This window comes from Scatophagus argus, chromosome 15 (assembly GCF_020382885.2).
Source record: "Scatophagus argus isolate fScaArg1 chromosome 15, fScaArg1.pri, whole genome shotgun sequence".
Lineage (NCBI taxonomy): Eukaryota > Metazoa > Chordata > Actinopteri > Scatophagidae > Scatophagus > Scatophagus argus.
The window spans coordinates 6,894,829-6,919,748 of NC_058507.1; the positions used below are offsets into that span (position 1 = coordinate 6,894,829).

At 41.3% G+C, this 24,920-nt stretch overlaps 2 protein-coding genes across 3 annotated transcripts; one reads left to right on the plus strand and one right to left on the minus strand.

The window, feature by feature from the left end:
* Positions 1-3,913: 3,913 nt before the first annotated feature.
* LOC124071774 (glycogenin-1-like) lies at positions 3,914-13,673 on the plus strand. The gene is made up of 7 exons (XM_046412662.1): positions 3,914-4,092; positions 7,053-7,188; positions 7,298-7,472; positions 7,772-7,934; positions 8,992-9,118; positions 9,844-10,084; positions 11,549-13,673. Exons 1-7 carry the CDS (start codon positions 3,951-3,953, stop codon positions 11,717-11,719), a joined length of 1,155 nt encoding a protein of 384 aa, XP_046268618.1. The 5' UTR covers positions 3,914-3,950; the 3' UTR covers positions 11,720-13,673.
* A 564-nt stretch (positions 13,674-14,237) lies between these two features.
* On the minus strand, positions 14,238-24,207 carry hltf (helicase-like transcription factor). 2 transcript variants are annotated; one of them, XM_046412661.1, is made up of 25 exons: positions 23,941-24,207; positions 23,391-23,593; positions 23,091-23,257; positions 22,791-22,933; positions 22,589-22,680; positions 22,241-22,312; positions 21,800-21,991; positions 21,326-21,400; positions 21,179-21,233; positions 21,010-21,064; positions 20,661-20,728; positions 20,488-20,535; positions 20,212-20,322; positions 20,041-20,132; positions 19,677-19,820; positions 18,934-19,066; positions 18,324-18,459; positions 17,417-17,596; positions 17,081-17,196; positions 16,545-16,726; positions 16,280-16,402; positions 15,736-15,848; positions 15,383-15,563; positions 14,904-14,984; positions 14,238-14,692 (listed from the first exon to the last, which is right to left on the minus strand). In XM_046412661.1, the coding sequence occupies exons 2-25, from the start codon at positions 23,586-23,588 to the stop codon at positions 14,549-14,551; spliced, it is 2,901 nt and encodes a 966-aa protein (XP_046268617.1). In that variant the 5' UTR covers positions 23,589-23,593; positions 23,941-24,207; the 3' UTR covers positions 14,238-14,548. The 2 variants fall into 2 exon arrangements, with proteins under 2 accessions (XP_046268617.1, XP_046268616.1); XM_046412660.1 differs by lacking the exon at positions 23,941-24,207 and adding an exon at positions 23,693-23,865.
* Positions 24,208-24,920: the final 713 nt, after the last annotated feature.

The following is a 24,920-nucleotide window of genomic DNA, read 5'->3' on the forward strand; positions in this document are numbered from 1 at the left end:
ACATATCTGAGTGACAGAAATGTAAACACTTAAATGGCTGTAATATGTTTGGATCAGAATTCACATCCAGCTATGTACACATTTTTGTAGCAGGAGTTGAACTTGAGCCTACGAGGCTGCCATATCTCTTAAGCTGTGAACAAATGTGCTCTTTCACCAGGACAGACCAATTACTGTCCAATTCTTAGATTATTATGCATCCACTCACAGCCAGGTTGATGGTTTGACTCTTTGGCTTACTTATCGTTTCAGTTCTCCAAGAAGATGGCAACAGTCCTTCTTTTGAGACACCTAAAATATATATCTCAAGAACGTAAAAACTCCCTGCTGCAAAACACATCTAATATGATCCAAAGAAAAGCAGTCCAAACGGTTATATATGTTTTAATTAAAGAAAGCACATTTTCCTTCAGTACTTGCTAACTCACATTCTACATCTGACTTTTGTACACAAATACACCACTAAGTACTTTTCTTAGAGCTGATGATATTTTCAACTATTTAACAATTGTTCTCACACAGAATTGTTAATTACTGGTAAAATAGACAGTATAGCAAAATCTATTTGCTTTCCCATCTCAGAAAGAAATTGAGTAAGTGTATTACCCAAAATGTTTATATTTCATTTCATTCATTTTTTTAGTAGCTGCACACAGAAATGAGGCTTAGTTGATTTTGGATAAAGGAGTGTTCCTACTGTCCTGGATGCTTTTTGTCACATGCACACATTTTGCATTCCTGTCGGACATGTTTAAAACATGAGGCCTGTGCTCGTGTGCATAGTTGGCCTCGCTGCCACACAATGCCTTGTAACCTGAGGCACTGAGCCAACTGCATCACTTAGTCCTAACTGCCCCACTTCACAGTGACTTCACCGCTCACACTTTGTCCAATACAGCAGTGCTTTTAAACAGTAACGAATATGATTGTATGTTCAGACTAGTAAACACCCAGCCGTTGTCTGTCTGTAAATACACAACAGAATAGTTTGCCAGCTTTACCTTTTGCAGTAAAGTTTATCAGTGTTTGAGTGTAGTCAAACTGTAATGTAAGAAAACAAAAGTAAGGAGCTTACGTTCAGTCCCAGGCAGGCTGAGGGGCTTACAGTCCAGAGCAGATCCAGTCCCAAGTAGAAAATCAGCTTGTTGTAGACTCGAATTTCTTCTCTCTTACCAACAACTCTTTTTCACATATCTCCTTTTCTATTAACCCCTTTCCCTCTCTCCTTACCTATTTCTATTCTTAGTCTTTCTGTTTTTACCTGTCAGCCTCTCCCTTCACCTCGACCGCTGCTCAAAAAAGACACGCCATCTTCTGTTTCTCCATCTTTCTGTTTCCCTTTCAAGTCTTTCTTCCACAGACACCTGATCAGCCTAGTTTCACTCTGTGACTCCGAGGTGCTCTCCGGTTACCCTCTCCTCCCAATATCAGTCTCAGGTAAGCCTCCACCTCCAGCCAGTCGGTGTACCAGGCTGTGGACCCAGAGCCAGGATCAGTTGTTGGTGTAAAAGTATAACAACTGACCAAAGACTTTCCCATAAGCCTCCTTCATTATTCACTGGCACCTTGGAGCACGTGTGCTGGGAGGCGAGTGGAAACCACATAGACATGTATGGTACACACCTTATGTGTGCATGCAGATAAGTAGCCTAAATAGTGTGAATTTATGTATAAAGTTTGTGACTAAATGTGTGAAATATTGGAGGGAATACAGGAGAAAGAAACCCTAAGAGTCATGTTGTGTGGTTGACGCATTCTGAATCTGAATTTGTCATCACCCCTGGTGGACCGAAATTCACATTTGTTTGTTGAGTCTGTGTTAAAACTATACTCATGTGCTCCTAAGTACACTGAAAGAGTTAATGTGTTCTGTAATTAATCCTCCTGTTCTTTCTGCCTGTAAAAAGACCCATTCTATAACTCCTGTAAGTAATTTTTAATACAGTTTGTTTAGAGTCTCTCATTTGGACAACACACGTTTTAGCTCAGAACTGAACGAGTCAAGAGTCCAGTTGAGCCTGAAACTAAGTGAAGACAAATCCCAGCCAGACTTTCATGGTGACATGAACAATACGGTCAAATATTTTCAAGTCTTCCTTCATACAATGCTAACATGCCAGAATGCAAAGAGAGAAGAGATCATTCTAGTACAACTTCAGTGTGAGAGTTTGGACAAAACATGTTAAAGTTCAACCCAAATCAGATGATCTTGTAGTCTTGATGTTACTACGAATCTGCACTTGTTTGCACTGCAGCTCAGCATGAAATCACCATCTGAGACGACAGAAGAAGTATTTCAGATTTTCTCATGCTTAATGAAGTCAAGCGTCCCTGCCTCATTCAGCTGTAGTGTGAACACATGACCACAGAGAGGCAGCGCTGACTCAAGACACACAGAGTAAAGAGGCTCTTCCTGTTTGCTCAGAAAAGTAGTCTATTGTAGTGAAGGTCTTCTTGCAGACAGCATGTTTACAGCTTGTTAAACTGAAACTAACAGGAAACGCATAACAACTGACAAAAACTTACATCCTTTTTAAAACCAGAGTGCCATCAAATGTAATCCAGTTCTTATTCTTAGAAGTTAGTCTTTAAAGAAGTCTTTCAATCTTTTATTTGTAATAATGATATTGTACTGTTAATAACACCGCAGTGTAAAAATACTTTATTTCTAAGTAAAAGTAGGATCAAAATTCTAATTTTCATCTACATATGCAGAGACACACTTAAATGTACAGTATGTAGCATAAAAGTACTCATTGTGTGGTTGGAATGGCCACTGTCAGTGCTGCAGTGTACACACTGTAATACAGGAATATATGTATAGGAATATCGCTGATATATTAATGTGATGGGAAGGTTTTCTTAAATTGTGTAATTTCTACTTGTACTTTATGTAAATGTTTCAATTTCATGTTATTTGTTCTCCACTTAATTTTCAGACTTAGATAATCAACAAATAAATGATTTGTAAATTAAACTAATCTGCTGCATGGGAAGTATTTATTTTCAGCTATGCCTTTACTAACTTTAAAGTGTGTTTTACTAAGGTGCAGGATGTAGGTCTATACATATTGTCTTTTTGTCATGTGGACACCGAGCCGAGGCTCAGGGCCACAAAACATTAGATTCAAAATTTTAGCTGTGTCTAATTGCTCAGGAAAAAATCTTCTCTCAAAGTCCAGTAGAATCATCAACAGGAGACGGGATCCTGAGCAGCAAAGACTTTAATCACAATATGCACTGAGTACACATGAAGGGCTCTGAATCAAATGGCTGGTGGCTTCACCTTAGGGTCTGGACCTTTCCACACCTATTGTCCATCTCTTTACCATCTCTATTTTTACACCATTAGGTTTTCTCCTCACCCTGGGTTTGTTGGGGACTTTCCATAGGCCTTATCTTGCACCTGCTTGCACTTATTTATTTATTTTTTTAATTGCTTCTCAAGCACAGTTTACACCAATATTTCTCTTCCCCAGGCTGGCTTCCAGTTTTAGCCTAAGTTTCTGCTGGCACTAGACAACATTATTTCCAGGCCTCTTTGTGTAGCATTTTTTTAAATAATTGTTTTATGCAAGATTACAATAAGATATTCTTTTTCAGGTTCATAGTGATTATAATGAGGTTCCATAAACAGTGTTTTGTACCATAGAAAGTTTCACAACTACACAGTTTTACCTTCCATAGTTTACAAGCCCTTAAACATTTGTACCTGTTTAATACAGCTGTATCTTGCTTTTCTTTCAATCATAATCAAAACATAACACGAGTACTTCATGCCATCACATGGCATTGCATTACAACTTTAGCTCATCACAGCTTACTTAATAATTATACCACATTATCTCTCCCATCACGAATGATGAAGTGATCGCGATAAACTGGAAATAGCGAGAGAGAGAGAGAGAGAGAGAGGAACAGGAGGGGGCGTGTCGGCTGTCACTGGTCACATGACCCGGAAAATGTGGGGCTTAATTCCTGTGTTGGACTGCTCCCAGCTGCTGAAGCTCTGCCCTTCGCAGTGCAAACCCTCCGTCTGGCCCATCACGTCCCCGGCGCCCCGGGCAGACCCTCCTCAGCGCACCATGTCAGGTAAGACTCACCGGGGCTGCGCCGACACTCGCAGCCGCCGCAAGACACCAAAACACGGCCACTCCGAACCGGACCGGAGCTGCGCGAACTGCCCTTTTCTCACAAAATATCGCGAAGTTATCAAAGGCTGCAGAAGTCAGCAGCTGCCACCCTCACTGCTGTCGGGGGTTTGGACAAATGAGGCAGTGGGGTTTTAATGTTTGTGCAGTTACAGCTGTGGATGTTGCTGTGATCTGCTCGCTTTGAGGACTTGCTGCAGCCGTTTGGACCACAGTGAAGCTGGCGACCAACACAAAGAGCACATCCGGTTACAGCTTTCAAAGTCAAACCGTCGTGAATGCAACCGGTATTGAGCAACACCAAATGTAAAAAAAAAAAGGGGGAATTCAGATTAGAAAGGAAGAAAGAAAAATAATTTAAGCCATTTTTTAAAATAGTTTTTTCCTGGCTCTTAAGAGTTTTCATTAATGCGCTATTGGTGCTGGATCTTTGAGGGTTATACTGATGCCAGTGAAAACTGGATGATGAACACATCAAAAGAACACCAAAACCTTTGCTATAATTTCTTGTAAAGTATCGACCAACGTTTACAGCACATCAGTACATTTAATAAGATAATGCTGGTCCATCTCTAATGTTGAGGTCTGAAAAGGATGTACACAATTACAGTAAAGCGAGAGTGAAGTCAAAGTGGAAGTGCAGATTGTGACACTGCACATACTGGTGTGAATGGGTGGAAATTACTTTTGATTGCATAAACTTTGATGATTTCTCCATATACAGTGAAGAACAGCCAGTTAGCTTAGCTTAGCAAGCTAATTTTTTGTTCTAGCTTCTTCAGTGTGAATATTTGCTGGTTTTCTTAGTCATCTGTGATAGTAAATTGACTTAGACTGCTGCTCAGGCAAAAAAAGCAATTGAAAGTTGTCATTTTTGGGAAAATTTGTCCCCATTTTTCGGGCCAACTGCTGAATGAAAATAATCAGTTAAGTTGATAATGAAACTTACGGTTAGCTGCAGCCCAGTGAAACTTAATTGTTTTCACTTTAACTAGTCAGTAAACGCCTTTTGAAAAAGAAGAACTTTCATCAAAATTTTAATGTGCTCCAAATGTCTCAAGCTTACCTCAGTTCTATAAACGTCACCTTATTCCAAAGCTTTTATTTTTTAAACAAGACACCATTAACTTCCTGGGGTAATGTGAGGGGTCTTTGATTAACTTGACTAGTTGTTCCTCAGTGCGTACGTGAGCCACAGTGTGTGGCCTTTTGGTAATGTTGGAAAGGGCCTGTGGTGTCATCCTTTTTATCGTGCGCTACTACTGATGCTATTCCAACAAAATAAAATAAAATAAAAACTACAGAAAGTTGTTGTATTATAAAGGGCTGATTGCAGTAACTTTATGAAAACAAGTTCTACCTATTTACAGCACATTGACATAAAATTACATACAGGAAACAATGTGCGTGTGTTCCTAATGAACACTTCACAAACAACTTCTGCATTTTATTTGCATACAACCATAAAATGTAAATATGTTTTCCCAGATTTCACATTCTTCAATTTACTCCATTATATTTTAAAATTTGTGCACCACATTTGCTTCTTTCTTCATTTTAGTTTTGAGACCAGTCAGATCCAAGGCTGTGTAGGTCGTATATGTAGCCTCAGATAACTCTGTGGGAGCTCAACACATGCTTCCTGCACGACCTTGCGGGCGAGACAGGCCTTACACTATTTTGATATCCACTTTATAGTTCCTTGAAGCAGACCTTAGCAACTGTACAACACCGCCACCGTGATCAGGTTTCCCAGAAGGGCCTTGCGAGACACATACGGCTTGATGAATGCTATCTGCTGGCTCCGGACATACTTTTACTCGAGCAGCGCACACACACACACACACTGTGCCCCCTGCTGTTGCTAATGTATGCTAGGGACTCATTAGACACTGATTTTCACACGATAAGGCCTGCAGATGAACTGGCGATACTGGTACTGGTGCACCGGATTATGCAGTATCGACAGGACAGGGGAGTGGATGTGAGGCCTGACTTCTTGTTTATTATGGAGAAAAGGTGAAAAACAAATGAAGGTGGATTGCTTTACTGTAAAACAAAATATTGCTTTCTTACCATGTCTGTTTGAGGAGGTTTACTGACTTTAATAGCATGTGCAAATAGAAATGCTCAAATAAAGTTGGACAGTATGGAGAGTGTCTTTTGTGGTAATAAAATAACTGGTGTCAATTTGTTTATCTTAATCACCAGCTTGATTAATAGGTCAGCCATTACTGTACCGTCATAGCACAGAATCTAGCACAGAAGCGGTGTGCATGACGGCTGGGGAAGCACCGGGAGTTCTCTTAAATATAACGAACTATCAAACTTGGTTGTGACCCCTCCTTGTGTGTCAGTGTGATGGTCAGAGCATCCGTTTGACCGTGTCCTTAATGGAGGACGATATTGTAAAGAGTTTTCTGTGCGACTGATTGATTGATAGATTATGATGATTTTATAAACTATCCACACTCCAGGTGTTGTCTCTGGCCTTTATGAGAGGTCAGTGATGGTTGGGCAGGTGTGAAACTTTATCCCCTTTCTGTTATTTATTAGTTATGAGGATGTTGTGTAGCTGTTGACAATTTGATTAAAAGAAAACTTGAATTCTACTGTTCTGCACTTAAGTATCATATCTGATGCTATTAAAATTTCAATGAAATTGATTCTATCTTGACGGAGCTAAATTCTACATGGAAATAATCCATCATTAAAGCCTGTGGGCAGATATTCAAATTGTTCATTTTTAAGCTAATAAGAGACTTTGAAAGTAAATTGTGGGTCAGTTTCTGGCATGGGTGTGAAAAGATTTAATACAAAAGAGATGTAAAGTATTGACACTCATGTGATAACATGCCAGTCACGAGACTGATGAATGTGTATGTGTGTTTCTCCAAACAGACCAGGCTTTTGTGACGCTGGCCACAAACGACAGCTATGCCAAGGGTGCGATGGTTCTCGGCCAGTCGTTACGAAACCACAACACAACCAGGAAACTGGTCGCGCTTGTAGGACCTCATGTTGCAGAACCTTGCAGGTAAAACACACCTCTGGATGTCGGATGAAAAAAATGTCTACTCTTTTGCCTTAACACAAATTGTATCCAGTCCAGCACGCTGACATAGATCATGTTGTCTTTGTTGTAGAGATGCGCTTCGCTCAATTTTTGACGAGGTGCATGTGGTGGATGTTATGGACTCGGGCGATGAGGCCCATCTGTCCTTGATGAAGCGTCCAGACCTCGGAGTGACGTTCACCAAACTTCACTGCTGGACTCTCACACACTACAGCAAGTGTGTGTTCATGGACGCAGACACTCTGGTAAACCTGATAGCCATTAGCACAGCAGAGACACAGTGACATTGAAAAATCACATTAGAGTCAAAAAGTAGTTTTGTTTTAGCTTTTCTCAACTCACTCACTCAACATGAAGAGTGCATATTTTTTAGAGTTAACATCTAAAATCTGCTATTCGTGAAGTGATATAAGATTTCAGCTACATGACATATAGCATTGAGTTTAAACCTCTGAAAAGGTTGGTGCTATACTTTTGCATTTTTTAGGAACTTGTGGAAACATGATCTATGAAGCTCAAAAAATGTTTATTCTCATGTACTCAGGTTCTGTCAAATATAGATGAACTCTTTGAGAGAGAGGAACTGTCTGCAGCTCCAGATCCTGGCTGGCCAGACTGCTTCAACTCAGGGGTTTTTGTCTTCAGGCCGTCCAACGAGACGCACGAGAAGCTGCTCGCGTTCTGCAGTGAAAACGGCAGCTTTGATGGTGAGACCCTAGTGATCGTATATTTCTGAGAGGGAGTCATTAAGCACCAATCATCAGCTTTATATTATAAACCTTAATGTCACAACAAACATTAGCATAGCGGAGGTAAAGTTAGCTATGTAAAAATGTTCTCCTGAAAAACAGCAGTACTGGCTAAATACTAACATTAGCATGCTAACATCCTTGGAATGGCAATGCAGGTGTTTGGCAGATATAACATATTTAACACGTTCACCATTATAATTTAGCAATTTAGCATGCTAGTTGTGCCTTTGCTGATTAACACTACATCTGAGGCTGATTTTGTTGTGTAAACTGTTAAAATAATTCTTCCTCCTGGAGACATGAAAGTGTTGCTCGTTTTTCCAATAATGTTCTTCAGTCAGAATTTTGGTCATGAGTAGTACAGTAACGACCCGACGTTAGCAACACTCACCACTGGTGCACTGGCATCGATGCTGTAAATAAATTCTAAAAATTCACCTTCTAACTTGGCCTTGGACTGTCACTTAACTCTTTAACTGAGCAGGATCAGAGGTCAAAAAGAGTTGATGGGAACCATGATTTCCACTTCTGTTTGTAAGGCCTTGTGGGTGCAGATCTGCATCACTTTCACTGTGGCTCAGGCTAAAGAAAATAAACTGTAGGTGTGAAAATTACAACTTTTTTTTAATGCGAAAAGTTTGTCTAATTATGCAGTTAATCTTCAAAAGTTCCACATAACCTCCCCTCTCTCTAAAACATGCAAACACTCATATTGCTCTAACCTTTTCATGACACTGCCGGCTCAGCCCTGCTCTTTGTCTGCTGTTAACGGTGTCTCAAACACATCTGCCAACTGTCTGTGTGTGCGTGGATCTCCTCACATGTTGCAGCATCCTCTGACAATGCTGTCAACACCTTTCAGTTACTAATTATTTGTGTCCTGTAGTTTGTCAGTCTGGATTTCAGCAGCCAGAGAGGATGGATTTAATGCATTTGCAAGTTTCGCGTCATGTAAAGTCATGTCTAAGCGTATTATGTCTGAGCATATTTGTCTGTCTCTCCGTGTCTGCAGGTGGAGATCAGGGGGTCCTCAACAGTTTCTTTAACACATGGGCGACAGCAGATATTTCCAAACACCTTCCCTTCATCTACAACCTCAGCAGTATCGCCATCTACTCCTACCTGCCAGCTTTTAAACAGTGAGTGTGTTCAGTGCATCCAGAGATATTCTTCCAGTGTTCATGTGTAGCTTGAGTTACATGCCCCAGCTCCATAGCTCACCTTTTGCAACTTCAGGGTGTTTGTGTGTTATGGGAGGCATAAAGCTTATCCAAGGTCAGTTCAAAGGTTGTGTGTTTGTGCGCTTGTGAGTCTGTGGTTGGGTGTTGAATTGTGAGAAGCTGCTGAAACTCTAGGGGAAGCACAGCATGTATTCCGCTACAGTGTGCCTCAAAAAAGAGGAGCGATTTCATTTATACTTTTTGTCTCATTTAGATTGGTTTCATGTGTGTCCGTCTGCTTGGTTCAGTAAGAATTAAAGGAAAACTTCAGCTTATGAAGATGTTGGTTTGCTAACATTGGAACATCACTGAGAAGAAGGCAGATGGGGAAAGCTTACTGGAGTAAGCAGAGTGTTGTACAAGTTTTAAACAAATCCTCAGGTTGGCCGTTACATATTTGATAGACAAAACAGAGTCAGAAGACAAAATTGATACCCAGGCTGATGGCTCTAGTCATCGTTCACAGTTTACAGGCTGACATACTGGTCCAGATTTGTCATACTTCTGGTTCTTGTGTATTTGGCCGTGCAATTACAGATTATTACCATTACCTCACATAGCAAATTGCAGTGTGCAGGTTGCAATCTCTCTTCTTCGCTCTTTCCTGCCGTCTTACATTCTCTTTGCCTGCTGCGTTTTCACAGGTTCGGCCGTGATGCCAAGGTCGTGCACTTCCTGGGCCAGATGAAGCCGTGGAACCACACCTATGATGCCCAGAGGGGCGAAGTCAAAGGTCACTCCCTTTCCTCTGATCCGCACCATCCGCACCCCGACTACGTGCTCATGTGGTGGCAGCTGTACGCCAAATCTGTGCTGCCTTTACTGCAGCAGGCCTACGGGGACACTCCTTTCAGCAGCGGATTCGCGAACGAGGCAAACGAGGACGTATGTCAGCAGTTGTGCATGTGTTGAATCATGAATGAGGATAGGTGTGACTGTGTGTTTAGCCTCTTGCATAATTGTCTTCTCCTGTCTGTGTTGAAACCTCTAGTTACAAGGTGAACTCTCTGTCCTGTATTTAAAATGTGTCAATCTATTGTGGTTTGCAATTACCAAGTAGTGATATCCCAGCTTTTTTTTTTTTTTTTTTTTTTTTACTTCCTCTTAAGCTCCAGTTAACAATCCCGGCTAGTGTCACAACAGAAAGTCGATTTGTTCCACATTCCTCATCACCAATCTGTTGCCAAAAGTTGTGTTAGTGGCTGCTGGTAATTCCAGTCCTCTCAGTTGTGTCATGACTGTATGAATAGCTTGCTGTTGTCTGTGAAAAATGCAGGGTGCCAGGCCCTCAGACAACTGTTAAACTCTTCACAGAGTAGCAGGAAGTTGCTACCCTGCCTGTTGTAACAGGGCTGCAGTGAAATAGTTTGTCAAAACACCTGTAGCTTTGCTCAGTTGCCTCAAGTTGTGCCATCTTGTGTCACTCTGACGGGTTTACACTTGCAAGCACCGTGACTTTGTTGGGAAACATTTTAAGTCATGCACTGATTCAGACTGAAGCTTTTTCAATCCATATACCAAATGATCCTTGAAAATTAGGATTATTTTTAACGGCTCACAGTGCAACTTCTGTTGAATAGCACCCCTAGTGGCGAAAGGTGGTCAGTACAGCATAATGGCAACCTGACTGAGACCATAATCGGTTAACTTGGTCAGTAATTCTGACACAGCAAAATCTAAAGTGCGCAAACATTAGTCACCATAAGCTAGTGATCACACCAGTCTAGGTAGGGCTTTGGCATTTAAGTTCTACTGTTAATGGATTCATTTTCCCATGTGTAAGCAGAAGGTTTTGTTCATTATCCTTTGAAAATGTACAAAGTTGAGCTTTGAGTCCCCCTTCTCTCAAACGTGTATTTTATTTGTTGTTTGGATGCTCAACCTTCACTGTGTGACACTATTTTCATATTTATAGATTTTTAAGTAGCGGAGAAGGAGTAAAAGGAATATAGGTAACATTTAGGAAAGCAATTCAACTTTTTGTGAAGAGAAACACAGTATTACTCACTCAGAAAATTTCATTTTTTTGTTCTAGTTCATCTTGCACTCTGTTAATGTGCTCCTGACTCACTAGAGCCATTATGTTGGTATTGATTTATTAAGTGCACATCTACTATAGGAATCCAAACCTTTTTTTTCCTCATGTTGGAAACATACTCAACTCTTATCTGCTGCAACTGCGTTGCAAAATGTCTTGTTTGTACTTTGATTCTTCTGATGAAATACTCTGTCTCCAGGGTAGAAAAGTGTGTTCAGCCGAGCAAGGCTGAACTTGGGGAAAGCAGTCCTTATAAAGTATTGTTCCTGTCCCATGTAATGATTCATTCATTCTCTGTCTCCGTCATGCAGGGTAAGTTTCACGAGGATGTGAGGGAGCAGCCGGCGCCTGTTGCTCCTCCTCCCTCCCAGAAGATGTCATCAGCTGAGAGGAAGCAGCGTTGGGAAGCAGGCCAGATCGACTACTTGGGTGACGACTCGTTTGCCAACATTGAGCGAAAGCTCAACTCCTTCTTAAAGTAGCGGGCAGGCGAGCGAGCGTGACGGACAGAGAGAGCACCAGTTGAAGCTCTGTGTTGGCGGTGATGTAAGCACTGCTCAGCCAATCACAGGAGCTTTATTAGCAGGTGACTGGATGAACGCCGCTGTGCAATGTTCGCCTCACTCTCTGCATCCTGTCAGTGTGTGTTTCAGTGACAGAGAAAATAACACAATTCCCAGGCACTCCTACCATTCATTTTTTCCTTTCAAAGGAAAAGTTTGATGTTTTGGAGAACATGTTTATTCGCTTTCTTGCTGAAAGCTGGATGAGAAGATTGATACCACTGATGTATCTGTAGGGCAAACGTGAAGCTACTGCCAGCAGATGGCTAACTTGCCTTGTCTGCGCATGCAGCTGCTCCTGTAAAATAAAAAAGCACAGCATAGCCTGCTCCCACAATTACCAAGACTCCCACAAACGCGGAAAATTAAATGACATTTCTTGTTGACATTTCTCAAGTGTCTATCACCTCGCTGTCATAGCTGAGGTTGGCCCTCAATGACAACAAAGTGTCGTTGAGGGCCGAGGGTGGCTTGTCTTGTGTACGGACGCAGACAGACACTTTGCCTCAGCCTGTCCTCCTCCATTTGATGATCCCTACTCCAAACAGTTGTCAGCCATTTTTGCAGAAAGCTTTTCTGCACAGTCTCTCTCAGCAGTGCTTTTGATGGCTTCTTATGAAACATGTAGTAGGACTGTGTACTGCACTGTTGGTTAAGACACCATATATTGTGAGATTGTCAGCAAGGCCACATATTATGTTTATTGTAAATATAATTTCAGTGGTATAAAGAACACACAATCACATGCATAAAAACTGAGTGAAAAGTGTTCCAGTTTTCCCGTTTTTGTGCTCGGCAGTAGCTTCACCACGTAGACATGATTTTCTCTTCCAGCTCTTGAGAGGAAAGTGAATAAGTCTAACGTTACTTTCCAAAATGTCACGCTATTTCTCAGAAGTCTTCTTGTGCATCTGATAGAGATGGATTCAGTCTTCCTAACTTGTGGAAAACTTTCAGCAACAACAGGAACTGAGCGAAATGACCGCGGGTGAAGCCTGTGGCCAAAGGCAGAGTTTATAAGTTGTTTCTGGCTTTTACCACAATTCCTATCCTGCAATAAGCCTCCAAACCAGTGAAGTAGATATGCAGCAACTGGCTGACTTCCCTCCACTAGTCCCTGCTCTCCTTCTCAGCCAGTTATGAAACTCTTGCTTTAATCAGAGTGTTCACCTCATAGATAAACCTCTGTACCTGTGCCTCTGACACTCACCAGCTCCCTGTGACTTCAGCTTTTGTAATGTCTGGTATTGTATTAGGGTCAGGTCTTGTTTTGTCGTATTTGCATGGCACAGAGTTCAAACATGGGTCAGTATTGAAGTCCACCCACATCCTAAAGTGACGTTGATAGTCAGTTTGGTGTACTTTGGTGTCCGTTTCCCGGACATGTTGTCTGTATATGTGCCCTGCATGTTATGTTCCTGCAAGACCAACATCAGTGTATCTTTGTGCCATGAGCCGTTTCATCACTTCCTGTCTGTAGTGTTACCAGCTGCCTTATCATCATTGTTTACTGTTTACAAAACCTCACTTACTGTAACTGCTGCTAGTAGCACAACAAATTGAACTTAGCTGAGCGTCTCCTCTGCTGTCAGTACCTCCTTTACTGCACTCCAGCTGTGTGCCCTTAAACTGAACTGTAATCTATAGCCCCTAATAATAATAATAAACTCTCCTCACTCCATTAAACACACTCCTATAAGAGGCTGGCAAGACTGAGAGAAAAGTCAGTGTATTCTTTCCAGTCTTGTCAGCCAGATAAATCCTGAATATGCATGAGTGTGGAAATGGAACATAACTGTTGTGACGTCAGTTAAGTGTACGTCCCTGTTAAAGCGCTAATAAAGAACAGGTGAAAACTCACCTTTTATCCATCCCTCCTGTCACGTGTTTCATTTTATTTATACTCTACAAGTGCGAAACAGGCAGACTTCTTGACCTCCAGTATTGTATTGTTTCATGGGCCACCAAACTAGTGTTGTAAAGGCTAGAAAAGACGGGCTGGTTGAAGCACAAACGTAAAAAGTAATTTATCAGTTAAAGGTCATCCAAACTAGTTCACACTCGACACTGCACTTCCTGTCAGTCCTCAGAAATACACCCGTCAAGTGTGAAGTCAGATGAACAGCTGCTGGGAAAAGTGAAGGACGGATATAAGTTAATTCCTTTATAGTCAGATATACTAATTTTACATAGAACAGCAATTAATCACTTAGTCCATGAAACATAAGCAATGTTTTCAAAGCTCCAGGTGAGTTGTTTTGTCTAACCTGTTGCAGAATTCTCACATCTGAGGAGCACTTTTCGAAACTTCTTAAGTTATCATCAAAATTGACCAGATATCAGTTGTTCCCGTGCTAATCAGATGCACACTATTACATAAACAGACATTTGGTTCCCTTCATGTTTTTGTTAGGAAGCTACAAATGTACAAAATCAGTAGTCTGTATTTTCTTTAATCTTTAAACACTCAACATACTCGACAGCTGCTATAAGGTTAGCACACCTTTGATATTTTTACAATCACAACTGTATTGCCTCCTGTAAATAAATCAGTATCAAGAAATTAATTAAACAGAAGCAGAGATTTAAAAAAATGAAGGACATCAATGATAAACTATTATAAAAAATATTAGTTTTTCACATCTTTCACAATGTGTGCAAAAAATTCGCTTCAACACACTGTGAACACAGTCAGCTCTTCAGACAGCTCAGTGGTTTCCCGTTCAGTTCAGGTCCAGTATCAGGGATCTAGAGCTCCATCATAGCTTTGATGTCATCAATGCGAGACGTTTTCCTATCAGTGTTAGCTGAGCCAAAAGCCTTCTCTACCAGGTCCTGCTTCTTCTTCTGGATCTTCACCATCCTCTCCTCCACTGAATCCTTCACAATGAACTGCAACACGCAAAAAGCAAAGTACAACACTCTGATCTTTCTCATGTCTCTCTAGTAAGAAACTATATCAATATATTTTTTAGCTTACGAAAGCTGATACAGGTAACAAACATTCTTCATAGTGTAAGACTGGCAGTGCAGAACCGGCTAAGGAAAATACGCTGCCTTGCCACAGACATGGAACGCACAAAGATAAGTCCTGGTTTCTGACCTTGGTGACAACGACTTTCCTTGTCTGTCCCAGACGGTGGCAGCGGTCGATACACTGCTCCTCAGTAGCAGGATTCCATGCCTGAAACGCACAATTAATCGCAAGTGAAGACGCATTTCAGAATGCGTTCTCTTGAATACATACGATCACCTCAAGGATTGCCACACAATTTGCTGTATGACATTCTACTCTTCTTCTGTACTTCCTTCCTTTTTCCATTTTGATGTTCCATCCATAAAAGTGTATGAATTTTTAATGATCTTGATGGAGGTAGTCTGTGTTTAAGGTGGGGTGACCCCACTTCCACTTGTGCAACACTCCATGAAATTCTAATGTGCAATAAAATCAGAATATCATCTTCAAACAACTTAAGTCAGAACTCATCTGCCAGGGAATCTGCAGTGACAACATACTGTTTGTAGCCATGCAGTAAACCAGCTCATAAACTTACAGTATGTGTGAAACGTGTTCAAACTTACCGGGTCCATGAGGAAAACATGAGAGGCGGCGGTCAGGTTAAGCCCAACACCTCCAGCTTTGAGTGACAGAAGCATGATAGCAGGACTGTCAGCTGCAGAGCTCTGAAACTCCTTGAGGACTTCAGTCCTCCTCTTTTGGCTCAAGGTGCCGTCAAAACGCACAAAACTGAAACCGTGCTCTCTGGTGAAGAGGAGGGAGGAGAGCAACACTAAAGAGACAAGTCATGTAACAACATGATGGACAATTCAATTCATTAGATCTAGAAACTCTCTACTCGAGCGCTGGTGTATTCCTAACAGATCTCTAGACTTCTAAAACAGACCTGGACCTCTACTTTGAATACTTGCGTCACCTGAGTGGAGTCTCCAGTATGGTGAGGAAGCGCGTAAACTGAGAGACAACCAAACACTTAATGCTGCTGTCTTCAAATCGCAGCCTGAGCAGGTTTCCCATCAGCGCCTGCACCTGGCGAGACAAAAACAGACTTCAGCAGACTTTCGCTGCTGTGAATGTCTTCTTAAGCAACCTCTGAGTCAATAAATATGGAAGGAGTCACAAAAAACACCAGGATAAGAAGAGCTGTATTCCAATGTCTCATACCTGAGGTCTTTCAACTAAATCCAGATAAGCAAGTCATGAGCATTTCATCTTCTACTTAGAACTTTAAAAAGTAAAAGAATGTTAAATGTATGAACGTGAGAGTAAGACTAGAATGATTTGTAGGGCACCTAAGAACATTTTGCACAGAGCCAAAACATCTTGCAGAAGTCCAAATCAAGCACATTTCCTTTTAAGGTTTAAAAAAACAGTGTTGTGCATTTTTTTTGTTAGAGGTATGCAGCGTGTTTTTGCTATTTTTATCCCCCAGTTCTGCAGCCTCGGTATGCGCAGGGTACCTTCGAGCTTGTCCTCCACTTTCCAGAATGTGAACCGTTCTCTTCCTCCATTTCTTCCTGTGGAAACTCCACCAGTTCATCGGTCTTGATCTCACTTCGACAGAGAGGACAGCGTGCCCGTTCCTAAACACAGAGTCACACAGAGCACAGGGAAAAGATGGATCTGGTACTAATTGGCAGCTGAATAAATGATTGGACACTAATGAAAATTGAGGATTAAACTGCAAAGTCCCTGCTGTGTGCTGAGGGGGAGGCACACACGTACCTGCTCGCTGCTGATAACCTGAGCGATGCAGGGCCGGCAGTAAACGTGGGCGCAGCGTGTAATGACGGGCAGATGGACCGAGTCCAAACAAATGGAGCACTCCTCATCAGAGCCGCTGGCCAACACCCACCGAAGCTTTTCTATCAGACGCTCCCGCAGCTCTGCAGGAGTCCCTGCAGCACCTGGAGACAAAATATTTCAGAAATTTACATGATGAAAACGAAAATGACGAAAGAGGGAAGAAATCTTACTGAAACACGTACAGAGGTCGAGGATGTAGCTACAATTGAGACACCATGTCTTTTTTCATTTTGGGAAATTTGGGAGATTTATAAAAACTCGAAGAAGAGTTGACATTGCAGGATTAAAAGACTATAAACTCATAAATTACAGCTGGTAAATATATATGCCTCAACATAAACTTTGCACATACGATTAGCAGCTGCAAGAAGTGAGCGAGTATCAGAGTCATTAAGCACAACAACCAAGCCTGTTTGCATACCAAGTGACTACAGGGTTCATAAGATGTACTGTACCCAAGTCGGAGGACACTTTTGCCAGCAGGTCTGGGTGGCAGCAGTGCTGTCGAAGCCTCATCAGGATGGCCAACACATCAGCGTAATTCCTCAAGACCGTCCCTTCAGTTATGTATCTGTACACACAGTTAAGACAACTTAAACGAAATTCAGCAATATGCAACAGCTAAAAAAACTGGTAGCATTCCTGTAACATCTAACTTGGATTTATCAGCAGGTGTACGTTCTATGCCGAAACTGCTTCATCAACTAACTGCTGCCGGTCAGTTTTATCGTGTCGTCTGTGAATTCAGACATGTATGCACAGCACGTGCACTCACACACTCTGTCACGTACCTGCCGATGGTGTTTTTTCCTTCATCGCGCGCCAGCTCGTACTCCTCTCTCTCGGACTGGCTCAGTTCGACCTGCTCCACGCACACTGTCTTCTCAGGCAGAGACACCAGGGGGCGCCCATTCACCTCACTGCTCTTGGTCCGCCGCAGGGTGATGCACTTCACCAAAGTCTGAAGGTTCCTGCAAACAGCATCAACTGCCTGAGTTTTTTAAAACCTAATTGTCAGTACTACAATATGACAAAGGCTTGCATAATAACCAAGACTACAAACTTTCATCCAGCACTCACTCAGGTTGCTACAGTTTGTTAGCACATCTAGTTACCCCTGCAAATTGTGTTTGGTAGAAAGGTCACAGTTTAGATGCCTGATACATCATTTGTGAATAGAATGTGTGTATGTGTATGTGTGTGTGTGAATAGAGAGTGTGTACATAAACTTGTCAACTGTCTAAACTGACAGAATGTGCAGCCAGCAGTTAACTTTGAATTATAGCACAAATTCTATTTTTAATTAACTAGCAAAAACAGGAAGAAGCAAGAAGCAAGAATCCATCTTCGCCAACGGCTGTGATTAAGCTGTTCAGAGAATGAGTCAAATCCAACTTTTTTACACTGCCAAAATCACAAATTCTTAACTTAAAATCTCTATTACATTTTCAAAAAGTATTCATAAGGAAAAACTGGATAATAAGGGAGAAATGTAAGAAAGATTTTAGCTTTTACAGGATGGACAGAGATGCAGCAGAAAACTGTAAACATATGAAGGATATGAATACACCTCAGCAATAATTTCACTCAAACTGACTCTATCACCGTCACCTGTGCTTATATACAGCAAAATAGCGCCCTCTGCTGTACCATCACTACACTGTATTGGTGTAATATACTGCATGTGTGGATGCTCACTGCAGGCCGGCCCTGTCTCCTTGATTGACGGGTCTCTGGATCACTCTGTTCCACCACTCTCTCACATTGAACGGCTTCAGACGAAGGAAGGCCAGCAGCATCCACAGGTCCTTCACACTGTTCTGGACAGGAGTACCTGGAAGGATGGGAGGAATGAACACACACATTTGATAAGTGCCTTGATACTAAGACTGTCTCTGATATGCGATTGTACCTTTCAAATAGTCAGTCGAAATGACTGATTGCGGGGGACACTACGGATAAGTATTCCAAAGTGTCCCAAGTAGTTTTAGTGTTAAAATCTAACTTAAAAAAGTGTACAAAATCCTAACTTTCATTTAGACAATTGTGAATCATAATTAAACAAGGAGATGACAAACTACAATAAATTAGCTCCTTGCCTAATTATGTTTATTTACATGTCAGTCTATGTGTGTGTGTGTGTACATGTATTCCTGTAGTTGCAGGGACAAAAATCTGTTTACACAGTGACATTGTGAGGACCTGCCTTACTTATGGGGACAAGATGCAAAATAAATCATTAAATATTAGGGTAAGGGTTGTAGGGTAAGTGTGGGTGCGTGTGTGTGCGTTAAGGTGCAGATGGTACCTGACAAAATCCAGCGCCGCTGAGCTTTAAGGTCAAGGACAGCCTTACTCATCTGTGCATTGGGGTTTCTTATGATGTGCCCTTCGTCCAGCACAACCCTGAGCCAATTGATCCCATGGAGGGGACTCTTATTCTGAAAGGGAATCAAACACATTATAGTTGTTAGGAAAAGAGGAGCACATTATCTTTTCGTATCAGTATCAAAATGTATTAAGGCAGAGTCTTCATCAACATACTAAGTTTGTCTCCCGTGTTTTCTTTTCTGTGTGAGCCATGGATCTATTATGAAAACATAGTAATACCGTGTTGACTGTGGGGCCCTGTTCTTTCCTATGACAGCTGTGCAGTGGCACATGAAGCCAAAAATGTAAAACTTCTTGGGTTTTACAACTACTTTCTGTATAGCTTCCACAGCCAGTAGAGTATATGCACCAGCTACATCTACCAGCCAAGAGACTAACTTCCAGTTTAGCTAACCTGAACGGGGATGTATTTATTAAATCATCTTTCCAAATGTTATTTTACCAATGGAATAAATTCTGATAGTGACTGATTCATTTGGTGAGGGCTGTAATGGCAACAATAAAATGTATACACTAACCTAAAGCTGCTTGTTCTTCTACAATGTAAGCTTAAGGGAAGATTTTGCCCCTCAAAGCCAAACACTGTTCTTGGGGGGTTTGGTGTGAACACCTTGTCTCACCTTGCAGCTACAGATGGGCATATAACCTGTCTACACTCACCCCAAAGTCAGCAGAGAGGACGTTGTAGGTGGTGATCACCACGTCCTGAGAGGACAGAAACTTCTTGCTCCTGTTGCGATCTGAGCCGTAATACACATACACGTTTAGCTTCACGTTATTACGCACATGCTGCTCAAACTGGTCCTGCGCACACACACACACACACACACACAAACAAAGAGCAGAAAAGAGAAACATGAGTCTAGGATGTGGCACCTCAGTTGTCAGATGTTTAGAAAATGACAAACACAGCTTGTTCTCCCACACTATGTATCATCCAGCTGATTAGCAGGAGAGCAAATGAAATTCATTGACAGGGCGTGTCTCTGCCTGTGTGTCCAGTTGTGTGATGCTGTCTTCTTACCATCCAGTTGCTGAGCACAGAAAGCGGAGAAACGATGAGAGTCGTTCTAGCTGACAAGTCGTCTGCACTTTCAGTAATGGACGATTCCACACCTACACATACAAAAAAGCACACAAACATCTCAAATATTGCTACTACGTGAATTAATACAGCAAGAGGAAATATACTCACAGAGTGTTGGATTAGCCTTCTTGGAAGCTTTCTTCTTCTTTGTTGCTGTTTCTGATGCTGAGCCTCCCAGTGCTGCTGCAAAGTCCAGATCCTCCAACAATACTGGAGCCTCTGCAGAGCACGATAAATAATGTAGTCCATAAAAGTTAAATAACAAGAGCATCAAGTTGTGCCAGCTCAAAATTAAAAGATTCCCTGTCAAGATAAGTCACATATTGCCTTCAACAAGCACAAAATATAGTGCACAAACACAAAAAGTTCACTGGGCTACAGCACCTTTACTGGGCTTTCGCTTGGTGGCTTTCATTTTTCCTTTGCTTAAACCTGTAAGTGGAGAAGTACAGTAAAAATGAGAGTCAGCCACAAAATCAATAAGCCAATCAATAAATAAGAATAATTAAGTCAAATGGGATGATATAGAGTACACAGAGATGATAATCGATTGTTACTTTGAGCTGACTTGTCCACGTCCTCCTCTCCGTCTGGTGGATCAACAGAGACCACCTCCACCTGAGGACTGAGCCACACAGGAGAATATCAGGTTATGTAAGAAGAAACTTGACTGATTGCTTTGAATTGAAGTTATGGGATGAAATACAAAGCAAAGGCAGCCGGACTGGTACCTCAGCTGAACCACACATTACTACATTTCACAGAGAAGGTGTGCACATATAACGTATAGACTGAAGTGAAACATATGAAAATGTTGTGATGCAATAATTTGCCACCTTACTTTTATACCTGATCAAATTCCACAGAGATAGTCATGAATAACGAATCTGATTAAATCACACTTACAGTTCTGAGCATGAAGAACCAGCTGCTGCTGTTCCATCTCCTACACGGCAGCCTCCTGAAACACACACACAAACACCACATCACCTCTCCTGTTAGCACTCATTTTAGCGCATGCAAGCACATAAGGAAAGACTGAAACATGAGACAGAAAATAAGAATCAGAAACTACCTTCCAGCCTGGATGTCTTCTGCTGTTTACTTTTGGCTTTGACAGGTGAAGACTCCTGCACCCATGTAAACAAACATATTTTAATGGTTGAACACAAGTTACTCAGACAGCATACTGATCAAATAGTTCACACACAGCTACACTTACACATTTCTCCACGGGTAGAGGCTTCCCTCCGTGAAAGTTGGTGAGGATCAGAGCGATGGTTGTCAGAGTTTTTCCCTTGAAAACACAAATGGGAGTTTTGCTGTTTATTCATGTCTGCTTAGATCGAAACAGACCGAAGACCATTAATGTGGCAAGTTTCATCTCCTGTTTCACTTTCAACCATACACCAAATTCTCTCATTTTCTCTGTAATGATGCCAGATCACATACCAGCAGTGGGTAAATAAACATTTGAATCTGTTTTTTAAAGTCTATTCACTTCTTCAAAGCTATCACATTCACACTTGAATTTCCCTCGGGATCAGTAAAGTATCTATCACACACACACACACACACACATTCGTAAACATTCAGTCTACCCTAAGTAACCCCTGAGTATTTTTCTACTTCAAGTACCACATTTAATATGTCTACATATGTTTGAAAAACACACGTGTGCATGTGTCTTACTCACCAGTCCCATATCATCTGCCAGTATTCCCCCACAAACTCTCTCTGGCATTTCTTTGGCAGAAAAACATGTCAGGCTGTTATAGTACAACTCGCCTCTCTTCTCCCAGAAGGGTGGCAGTGCAGATTTGTTTTCCCGAGCACACATCCAGGACAGCGCCTGCTTCTGGTGAGGCAGCAGAGGAGTACTCACAGCCTGAAAAGAACAGGGGATTCATGTTCAAGTTAAAGCTGCACTTTCATAAAAATATACAGAAAAAATATATAACCTCCTTTAGGAAAGAAATCTGGGGTTAAAAGCAACATTCAAACAATAAAATAGAACATGAAATCATTGGTTAATTTACATACCTGTTGTGAGAGTCATAAGAAACAACAAAAAGTAAGACAAAATGCAGACTGGAAACACATACGCATCATGAAGACAAACAGATCCAATATGTACCTTGGCAGCTTCTTTCTCTCCATCTTTACTCTCCATCAAGCCTTCGAAAAGGTTGTCAAATGCATTTTTCAACTGGGAAAAAAAGGTAAATAATAATTACTGCTGGGCTGGTTTAAGCATTATTTAAGACTCTTTCAGATCAGGAATAATTACCATATATGAATACGTAAACACAGTATTGCACCAATACCAGACTAATTTATTTGTTGATTTATTTAGTCTAATATTACAGTCTGCATAGACCAAAACAAATAAAGATTAAAGTTTTGCTTAAATAGCAAACACTGCATTTAATATTGTATAAACATCATGCCATACTGTTAAATATTACATTAACAAGATCCTTACCTCCTCTGCAGTTAGTGGGATGGTCAAACCTTTTTTAGATGCCAATGCCTGAGCACTTTGACCGTAATTCAGATTTGATTTCTGATTTGCACCTGGAATCAAACAAATTGCACGTACACACACGCATGCGATAAGACATTTTTAATGCAATGCAATCAGGAGATGAGTGACATCGGACAGCTGAGCGTGTTTAGGTTTGTACCTGTCAGTCCGAGTCCACCGGTGTTCAGTTTGTATCCGCGACGGGCCATGCTTTCAATCACAGCAGACCTTTTCTCTTCTTTCCCCCAGAAAGACAGATTCACCAGCATAGTGAATGAGTTTGTCGTCCTTGAGGGCACCACCCTGACACAGGAACAAGACAATGATGTAGACACAAATGAACACTTTGAAATCCTCATTGTACAATTGAACAACACAAATATGAAAAAGGAGTAAATAGCTTTAAATAGTGGTCATTTCTGACACTCAATATATCAGCAGCCAGTAACAATCAACTCACCCCTCTACTTTAGCCAAATTATTGTCCATGACATAGGCCATAGCTGCTGCCAGCTCCCGCTTGATGTGACCCACTTGGTTGCCATTGATGTTGGTGACCATCACCGCATTGGGGTCGTATGGATTCTGGGGCTCCCTCACCAAACCGACCATTTCCCCTCGATTCACCTGAAGTCAGACACAGATGATTTTAAGGTTTGGTCAAATTATACCTGCACTATGTGGCACTTCATTGCACTTAAGTTGTTTTTTCTCCTGTTGAATGAGTACTCTGATAAAGGTGGTCCTGACAGATCCTCACCACTCCTGTGTAATATCTGAGGCCCACAACGGTGCCTCTCAGATGGCCAAACAGCACGCTGCCGTCTGCGTCCGGCTCCTCAGATGCTGCGGCTCTGATGGCCTGGGAAAGAGTCTCTGCGCTGGTCTCATATCGGTCCGCGAAGAGGTCCACCTCACTGAACCTGCCCCAGCCAAACCGCCATTTGCGTGAAAACATAGCACCTGAAGCACACACACACACACACATACGGAGACATGTAGAAACACAATCAGACAAAAAGAGGGAAATAAGTAAGATAGCAGAGAGAAGCTGCAGCTGACCACGCAAACCTGCCATTCGGGCGCACAGAGATGGAGCTGAACCAGCTACAAACGTCTTAACTAACATGCGACACATTGCTTTAAATGCTTGAAAACTAGCATTATGTATTCCTGCAGTGGAAGCAAACGTTGCTGAATATCTAAGAAAGCTAGCCAAATCACTGTCTCCCCGCGAGGAGCTTAGGAGTTGTTTTTTTATTTATTTATATTTATTCAGTATTATTAAAATGATATAACCGTGAACCCACCGTAGCTCTGGGGCTCGCCCCCTTAAAGAAAACTTCACGACCGTTAACGCTGCTTAGTGCTTACAAGCTAGCTAGACACAAGTTTGTTAATCCTAAAGACTAGTTTGAGTAATTAGTCTGTTAGTTGTTCATACGGTATCTATCCTGTCTAGTAATGTTTCTACATAAATAATTACATTGAGTAATTTATCTGAACAAGAGATGATTGTTATTTTGGCTTGTCGCGTGTGTTCCGGTTACTGATGTTTGTGCTACTTTATTTGTAAATCACAGAGCTAGTTGGTAGAAAACTTCCGGTAGTAGTCTTCAAAATAAAGTCTTATTTGTGACACTTTATATTACTACCACTGCAAACTGTTGTTGTTTATAGTTTTAACCATGTGAATCATTGTATGGATGTAAATGCTTTATGGAGCTATATGAATTGTTCATGTAACTGCTGAATAGCATTAAATGGCATATGGCATTAAAATTTGTATCTAGTCACATATATTCAGTTGAAGTTCGTCATCAGCTTTTCACTGACTAAAAAGGTCAGATTACTTCAATTCTAATTGACAGAATCAGGATTATTTGTGCTGGGTAGCATAATATATGTCTATGGTCATATTTTTCACTGACACAGTTAGGTCTGGATGACACAATGAGTACATGTTGTAGTGTTTTGAATTTTATAAAGCTACAGTCTATAGTATAAAGCAACAAATGAGTCCATTCCTTGATCAGTTGATTGTCAGAAAATTAATAGCAACAATTAACTGATACATTGTTTGAGTTGCTTTTCTAACAAAAATGCAAAACATATGCTGAATGCAACTTTGAAATGTCTAAATTATTCACTATTGTAAATCATTCCGTGTGTCATTTTGTTGACCAAATGATTGATCAATTAAGAAAATAACCAACAGATTAATCAGAAATGAAATGAATCATTTGTTCATTGGTCAATTTTATTATTTTTATAAGAGATATGTCTTACT

Coding starts and splice junctions, on each gene's coding strand:
- LOC124071774 (XM_046412662.1), top strand. CDS start 3,951: ATGACCCGGAAAATGTGGGGCTTAATTCCTGTGTTGGACTGCTCCCAG. Junction 7,189..7,297: donor CATGTTGCAGAACCTTGCAG/GTAAAACACACC, acceptor TCTTTGTTGTAG/AGATGCGCTTCGCTCAATTT. Junction 9,119..9,843: donor TACCTGCCAGCTTTTAAACA/GTGAGTGTGTTC, acceptor GCGTTTTCACAG/GTTCGGCCGTGATGCCAAGG.
- hltf (XM_046412660.1), bottom strand. CDS start 23,768: ATGTGTCGCATGTTAGTTAAGACGTTTGTAGCTGGTTCAGCTCCATCT. Junction 22,313..22,588: donor TCCCACTAACTGCAGAGGAG/GTAAGGATCTTG, acceptor TTTTTTTCCCAG/TTGAAAAATGCATTTGACAA. Junction 20,133..20,211: donor GAAGGCTAATCCAACACTCT/GTGAGTATATTT, acceptor TTGTATGTGTAG/GTGTGGAATCGTCCATTACT.